At 49.0% G+C, this 7,797-nt stretch overlaps 1 protein-coding gene across 1 annotated transcript; it reads right to left on the bottom strand.

Moving 5' to 3' along the window:
* Positions 1–3,107: 3,107 nt before the first annotated feature.
* On the bottom strand, positions 3,108–7,081 carry TBCB (tubulin folding cofactor B). Its single transcript, XM_032776212.2, has 5 exons — positions 6,910–7,081; positions 5,828–5,924; positions 4,091–4,282; positions 3,893–3,965; positions 3,108–3,510 (listed from the first exon to the last, which is right to left on the bottom strand). The coding sequence occupies exons 1-5, from the start codon at positions 7,012–7,014 to the stop codon at positions 3,393–3,395; spliced, it is 585 nt and encodes a 194-aa protein (XP_032632103.1). The 5' UTR covers positions 7,015–7,081; the 3' UTR covers positions 3,108–3,392.
* Positions 7,082–7,797: the final 716 nt, after the last annotated feature.

The following is a 7,797-nucleotide window of genomic DNA, read 5'->3' as shown; positions in this document are numbered from 1 at the left end:
CAGCGGAGCACTTCATTGGCTCCATGTCTCGGGTTAAGATTTTTCAGGAGTGACAAGCAATTGAGGGCAGCTGAACTGAGACCCCTTAAAAAAAGCTGATTTTTCAGAGAGCTGATGCTCAGCACTCCCTGAAGCTCAGACCCTTAAGAGGCTCAGCTTGGGCAGCTGCAAAACTGAAGCATCCAATTAAAAAAAACAAAAAAACAAAAAAAAACAAAACAAAAACAAACACAGTTTTTTGGAAGTCTTGCTACATGTGCAGTTTAACGCTGCTCAGAGGGTGGTTAAAATACACTAGCAATCCCTCTGGTGGGAAGATTTCGGAAGAGGCTGGTAGTGTAGAGAAGAAATATGATGAACCCACTTGGGTTCGAAGAGCAAGACCATGATTTTACATCACAGTTTTTAAAAATTTACATCTCAGCCAGAGTTCTGCAACAGGGGATTTAAAAAAAAAAAAAAAAAAAGACAGAACAATCCTAATCCCATGAAACGCACATAGTGAAGACACTGATTCTGACCAGGCAGCCAATCATCAAACCCAAGTTCTCACCACCTCTCGCTTTCCACACACCCCCATGATGCCCGATTGTGAAATTGACCAAAAGCTGCTCTGCTGAACGCAGCATTTGTAGGGGATCCTGAAACCACCGTAGTACAGCCCGGGAAGTCCTGTTCCCCTCGTACCCTAGTGGTAGATTTAGTGGAGTTGAGGCTTCTTGTAAAGCAGCCTCAGAACTATACATCCCAAGGGACTTCATATGAGACCTGAGCGTGCCAGGATGGCACAATCAGGTCCTCAAGAGAACAAACAAAAAAAATCTAGTGATCACGCCATACGCAAAGTGAATATTTGTTTGTTACCGTGTCGCACAAGCCAGAGGCAGAGACTCGCCCACGGATCACACCACAAGTCAGCGTCAGAACCATTGTTAGAACAATGGAAGGTGCAAGATTTTGGGGCTTGGATCACTAGAAGCATTCACGTAGCCCATACCAACTCAACAAACAAAAGGAAGTACATCTCCACAACATCTCCTGGAAAGGAGTTCCACCGGTGAAGGACAACACTATAATTGGGTTCAAAATAATTAGTTCATAGGAGAATAGATCCATCAATGACTATAAGCCAAGATAGTCAGGGATGCAACTCCATGCTCTGGGTGTCCTCAGCCTCTGACTGCCAGAAGGTGGGAGTGGATGAACCACTTGATAATTGCCCTGTTCTGTTCACTCTGCACTATTTGGTATTGGCCACTGTCAGAAGACAGGATACTGAACTAGGACCTCTGGTCTGACCCCCTCTAGTGGTTCCTGGGCAATATAGCAGTTGATAAGCCTGCAGCAGCCTTGGCTAACAGAACTGGATTTTTTAGTTGAGATAGTGGAGGCTCCTGGATTTAGAAACTGCCACCCCAGGTTTCAGCCCTACCCATGGCCCATGCTGAGTGCATCAACTGAGATTCGGGGGAAGATCTCTGCAAGTGTTCAAGGAGCTTCTATAGGAAAGGACCTACAGGTCTCTCCATTTCTAACATGACAGTGGGGTTCTCCATTAATGAAAAGCATTGTGGGAAAAACTAATATGGTTATCGGGGGACTTGCCTTTTCAATCTGCTCAAGAAGAGCACGCTCACTGGAACCCAAACCAATCAAGCTTGCACCGTAAATTGTCACCAGATCAACCAACACGAGACTGCGCATTACTTGGGAAGTCACAGCACTATTCGCGCTTATGCCCCTCGCAATGCGGCTGGTGTATTTCTGAAAGCGGCCTGTCAGCTGAGCACTCAGGATCTTCTCTTCCTCAGGAAGCAGCACCTCTGCCAGAACAGATTCGGCATAATGGGCGTCGGACAGCGCAAGGGCAGCAACTGAAGGCTAAGCTACAGGAGAGTCCTGAAACGGCCTCATTGTGGGAAGAGAAATACAAGTTGTAGGCTGTGAAAAAAGAGACGATTCCCTCATGGTGCTGTGAGAGCTCTGCAGAGAGCAGGTTAGAGAACATTCTCTGCTGGACATTATAGTCACCCACAGAAGAGGCAGGGAAGGGTTAAGCTGCACATCCACACAGACGGCCAGCTGCAAAGGATCTCTACGCTAGATCAACCACAACAGTCAGAGAGAAGGGGCTGTACAGTCACCTGCCACTACACTAATATTCTGAGGAACACGTCTGTTCCTTTAACTACCACTGTCTACAGTTAAAGTTAAGCCACCAGAAAACTGAGAGCTATGCACTGACTAACACTTAACACCTCAGGGGTACAGCGAGAAGGTGCTAAAGATTTGATGATGCACCTTCTGCCTTCTCTAGTCACTGCAGCAGCTAGGCAGCATGGGGGGGAGGTAACAGACAAGAATTCAGGGTGGTCCCATCCATCCAAGACGCACCCTTGAAGAGGCATACTGCAGCTTTACACTGCGTCTATCAGTAGCTAACTGTAAACTGCACGGTGGCAGGTATTTACACACCTGGCATTCTAAGAATTAAGACCTATTCGTGTTTATACTGCTGCCTATCACCTTAGCATCTGGGCACCTTCCATGTAAAATCAATAGCAAAGGATTTCAGGGAGACTCTGGCGCGTCTTCCTTTACAGGGCCAGAATTCTGCTTGCGGTTGGGGTTTTTTTGGGGGGGGTGATGGGGGAATTTGAGAATAAAGGAGAGTTCAAATTGAGTGTCTCACAGCGGACATGTTAGTGGGGTAACCTCCTTCAACTAAGCGAAGTTTAAGGACAAAGGGATGTGAACTAAGCAAACCCCAGCTCCAAACATCTCAGGATGTTTGAGGGGTTTGCAGCCTCAATACAGTTTTTGTGGTTTAGGCTCCTAATCCTTGGTTCAAGTCTGAGGAAGTTATAGCCCATGTGTGTTCAATCACAATATTCACACAGACAATGCTCTATTTCCCAACACGTTGCTTTTTTAAATCCTTTGCCCAACCCAAATCTTCCCCTGGGTTTAAATCGTAGCACATCTGCTTTGCGGGTTCCTTGTGCCCTCACTCCAACCACTGATCAATGGCTTTCTAGAGCCACTGGGCCGGATCTCGGCACACGAGACACGCTCCAGATACAAGGATCACTGTTAAGCTGCAGCGCCAGTTCCTCCCAGGCAGTTTTATTAGTGTCACTGCATTAAGCTGGTGCGTATGGAGGAAAGGGAGAAAAAACAAAAGGGATATGGCATCTTTCACTGAACAAAACAGATACAATCAGAAGAAATAAAAATAAAATAAAAAAAAAGGTGCTTGTCACATCTTCTCCCTCACCTAGGTGCCCACTAGCAGGATCTGAATGCAGCAGCCCACTGAGATGCCGCAGCATGTTGACAGCCATGTGAAGAGGGCGGCGGGTCCTCGTGGACTCCTTTCTCCCATCTCCCGGTTACATTTCATCATCCAGTCCATAATCCTCTTCTGGAAAGTCCCCCACGGTGACGTACTGAGGCTTAACGAAGGCGCCGTACTTGGGCTGGCATTCAAAGTACTGCTTTCCGTTGATGCTGGGAAGAGGAAGGGTCGGGGATGAGATCGGCAGCGGCTTGACACAACCCCCCCTTCCCACGCACAGCTGTCTCAGCAACGCACCACCAGATGCTAGGCGCCGAGCTCTGACTGCAGCCTTCCTCGTAGGCCAGGTGGAACTGACCTAATGGAAGGATGAAGCCACACAGCGATGGCAGTTAACACCTTGGCACGCGTTTGGTCCACAACAAACCAGATTATTGCTCAGCACTGTTTTTAGGGTGACATTCAATACAAGCTGCTGGCACAGACATGGAGCGAGGTCCCAAAGCAAGTCCAGGGACTTGGGCCCCTACTGGGAACAGGGCAGGGCTACTCGTTTGCACCAAGACAGAACTTGGACACAGGAAGGGTTTTTACCTGCCATCGTTTTTCCCTAAGGGTTCATCGTATTTGACACCGATCCAGTAGCCCGGTTTGAACTCCGCTAGCCCTGCGGAGACGAGAGTCAAAACTGAGTCACAGCCACTCTGTATGTTTGATCTTCACTAAGAGAACTGTCCTTTCAATCAGACAGGGTGGAAAGGAATGGAGAACCAGGGGGCCAGCGGCACTTACCCACGAACATGACTGTCCCCCGTTTGTTGGGCTGGCCTGAGACCCGTACCTCACACCGAGCACCCACTGAAATGGCCTCCGCCAGAGCCTTCTCTTCTGCTAGTTTTTGTTCCTGCTCCGCCTCTTTCTTCAGCATCTCCTCCTCGTTAAACTTCCCCACCTTACTGCGCTTCAGGAAGGAGCGCACGGAGTCTGGAAGCCAGAGGGGGAAATGGTTGGCCTTAAAAGGACACCGTCAGGTTAGGACATTTTAACATCTGCTCCCTCCTATTCTAGGACCCAAGATTAGAACTGAGGAATTTCTTTTTAAATCTATTTCCCCCCTTTTTCCAGTGATTTTTTGCACTCAACTCAAGCAATATCAACAGCCCTGGTCAGTTTCATGTTTCCTTAGTTAATTTTCTTCACATTTTGATGGAAGTTTTCCATTTCAAACAGCTACATTTGGGGACTAGATCAACCTAGCAGCAGTAAAACATCTGGATGCCACCATCCATCTTTCATTAGCAACACATGATGCAGGAGGCAGAGGCTGTTTAGAAAAGATCTTTACTGAGCATGCAAAGAGGCCAATGTTACATGCTGAGAGCCCGGGATTAGGAAGCAGGAAGGCCCAGCTTATACAATGAACCCCCTCAGTGTCACACCCAATCAGGTCCCTCTTGAAACCAGACCCCCCTTCTCCAGTTCCACTCATCATATAACATCTGTAATGATACAAAGCCTCCCAAACCTAAAATAAGATCACTGGAGCATTCAGGGTTGTCTTCACCTGTGCTAAGAGTTAACTGATTGTGAAATAATGCCAGTCGGTATTTTGGCCCTAAAAGAAGAAAAGCATTTCTTCCTGCGAAAGGGAGCAGAAGATGTCCCTCTTATTAGCAGAGATTTACAGTAAGTCGGATTGTAACAATCTCATTTTCCCCCATCTCTCGCCTGGGAGGAACTCCTTGCCCAAGCAAGCATAAGAGGGAAGGTACCTGCACCAATGGGAGGTGAAGTTTTTAAGGTCAGACTTGACAAAGCCCTGGCTGGGATGATTTAGTTGGAGTTGGTCCTGCTTTGAGCAGGGAGTTGGACTAGATACCTCCTGAGGTCCCTTCCAACCCTGATCTTCAGGGCAACACATGGGAGGAGAACAGTGAGGGGAACGAGGAGTGGGTGGAAATTATGCAAGGCAAGGTTGCTGCAAGTGAGATCTGTTAAACTGGGAAACCAATGGAAGGTTAGAGACTGGACAGAACTGAAGGGAAAACAGAATGCAGGAAGCAACAGTGCAAAAACTCATGGTGGAGGATGCCAGTGGGTCGCTGCCCACATGGCGCATCTCCATGTCAGAGGAGCTGGGCACCCTGAGAAGCTCAGACACGGCACCCAGAACATATGCTGCAGTTCTCATCATGCACCCACCTAGCACTGGTATATGGAGCATTATCCCCACAGCCCTCTTCTCTCATGGGGAGGGATCTGAGCTCGTCCATTTGGGGACAGCAGCAGCAGAACACCCCAGCGGTGGGGAAAGAGACCCCATTCTCCTGCCTCCCAGCCAAAGCCAGCCAACGGGGTATTTTCAGGTGCTTTGCTGTTTAAGCGTGTGTCACTCTGAAACACTTACATGACCAGGACACATGGGCGAGCTCCATTTGATACCAAACCCACCAGCCTTTAAATGTCAATCTGTGAATGAAAGTTTTAACCTTGCAAAGATGGGTCTTTTGGCAACACTGTCATCCTTACCTGGCCTCTTCTCATAATCAGTGGCAGACATTTCGTATTTCTCAACCCGCGACACATCCTCGTACTCGCCGACCCTGGCTCCGCTCTGGTCAATAACCTAGAGAATAGAACGGAAGTGACCAGAGTCCTCTCTTGTTTACACCAGTTTGCTCAGCCCCAGGGTAGGTTATCTGAGCCCTGGTACCTGATGTTTAAAACATGTGGTCGGCCTCCAAAGAGGTGGGATGATTTCCTAACAAGAAGGTACGGACAAGCGTGGCAAAGGATGGCCAGAATGAGAGAAGACTGGAAGACGTGTTGTGACCGGCTCAGTCTTAACTGATGAAGGACAAACAGTCTACGCAATTTAGCGTAGTTACGTCTACACAGCACAGAAACCCACAGCAGTGAGTCTGAGTCTGGGTCTACAGACTTGTGCTATGGTGCTAAAAACCAAGCATGCAGCCATTCACACTCGGGCTCTGAAACCGTCCCCTCCTTCCCCCTCTGTGGACCTGGGCACCGAGACTCATGGTCCGGGGGGGGGGGGGGTTTGCTCGGTACATACACACTCAGGCTGTACTGAACACAAGGCCGCTCAATACAGGGGTCATTGGGACGATGCCTGACGGCCCGTGTCACACTGGAGGTCTGACTAGATGATCTAATGGTCCCGTCTGGCGTTATAATTTATGAACCCAAGTGGTACTAATTTAGTCAGTTCCGACAGAAAAAAAGTCTCCGAAGAAACAAGCCAAAGCAGAACCTTACAGACAAACATCACGTTTTGCAAGGTGGGGTGGGGGTTTAGCTCGTGGGTGGGTTTTTCAAAGCACCTACATGATTCAGTAAGCCACAGCCCACTGCCTTTCAGCAAGACTCGAGTTGCTAAGTCTCCTGGGTGACTGAAAACCCCTTCACAGACCTAAAATCTCCGCCCTTTTAAGATGGAACGAAAGTTATTTCTCGACCTGAGGAAAAGTCGAGTCCTGCGGGATCTTTAGCACTACAGAATACGCTGCAGTTCCCATCGCTGTTAAACACAGCCGCCATCTCTGCACTAAGGCCTATCTACACTGGGGATCTGCAATCTCGATACCCACGTGTATCCTACAGCCGTCGTCGATGGGGTAGGATCCCAGTAAGGCCTCATCGCTGTCCAGTTTCATTACAAATTTGTCATCGGACGTGTAGAGCTCCAAGTCCATACATGACGCCGGGCTTCCCACCACCAGCTCTAGTTTGCACTGGGAAAGGAGAGAGACAACCTGTTACCAAGATCAGAACTTCCACATTCTAAACTCAACTGCTGCATACAAGCCAGAGTCCGCAAAGCCAACCACAGGTGACAACTGGACCAAGCAGGCATCATGTCACAGGTGCTTACAGAAGAAAGACAACCCAGGACCAATACAAAATGCAAGAGGTAGAAGCAATCTGGGCTAGATGGTCTTGTAGATCCTCAGACGGAGCTTTTGGTGCAATGGGGAAGCATTCAGCAGCCTCCAAGCAGCGATGCCCGTAGCTAGCTAGCTCCCAGTCCAATGCTTTGCCAGGAGCTGCTCTGCATTAATTCAGCAGTGATCGCAATTGCAGAAGAGAACAGAAGGGAAGCAGCAACCCACCTAGGCAGGCAGATTCAGACGTGGAGAGATCATAGCACAGGGGACTGATAAGAGACGTGGTCCTACAGAGCACAGAAGGCAGCAAACCAGCCAGGGCTTGGCACAACCCTAGCAGCATGGGGAGTGGAACATAGCCCCTGCAGAGTCACATTTTGCTTTATAGATCAGTTTCCCCTTCCGAGGGGATAAACACATGTCGGTGGAAAGCAGCCAACTGCTGCAGGGGAGGAAGCGATGGCTCTCCAGTTAGACAGCTGGGCACAAGCACCCAGCTGCCGAGCTGCTGTTAATCCACTTTTTGGCTGCATGGCATGGCTGGATTTTCTGCTGACGGAGCCCTTCTCGGGGACCCGCCGTGCACCCCAG

Source organism: Chelonoidis abingdonii, chromosome 11 (genome assembly GCF_003597395.2).
Source record: "Chelonoidis abingdonii isolate Lonesome George chromosome 11, CheloAbing_2.0, whole genome shotgun sequence".
NCBI lineage: Eukaryota > Metazoa > Chordata > Testudines > Testudinidae > Chelonoidis > Chelonoidis abingdonii.
Note: the sequence above shows the minus strand (reverse complement) of the source record. Positions and strands in the feature narration are given on the sequence as shown.

Bases quoted from the DNA above. Each gene is read 5' to 3' on its own strand.
- TBCB (XM_032776212.2), bottom strand. From the start codon at position 7,014: ATGGACTTGGAGCTCTACACGTCCGATGACAAATTTGTAATGAAACTG. The intron at 3,966-4,090 runs GTAAGTGCCGCT...TCGTCTCCGCAG, and splicing joins GGGGACAGTCATGTTCGTGG to GGCTAGCGGAGTTCAAACCG. The intron at 3,511-3,892 runs GTAAAAACCCTT...TCCTCTTCCCAG, and splicing joins TTAGGGAAAAACGATGGCAG to CATCAACGGAAAGCAGTACT.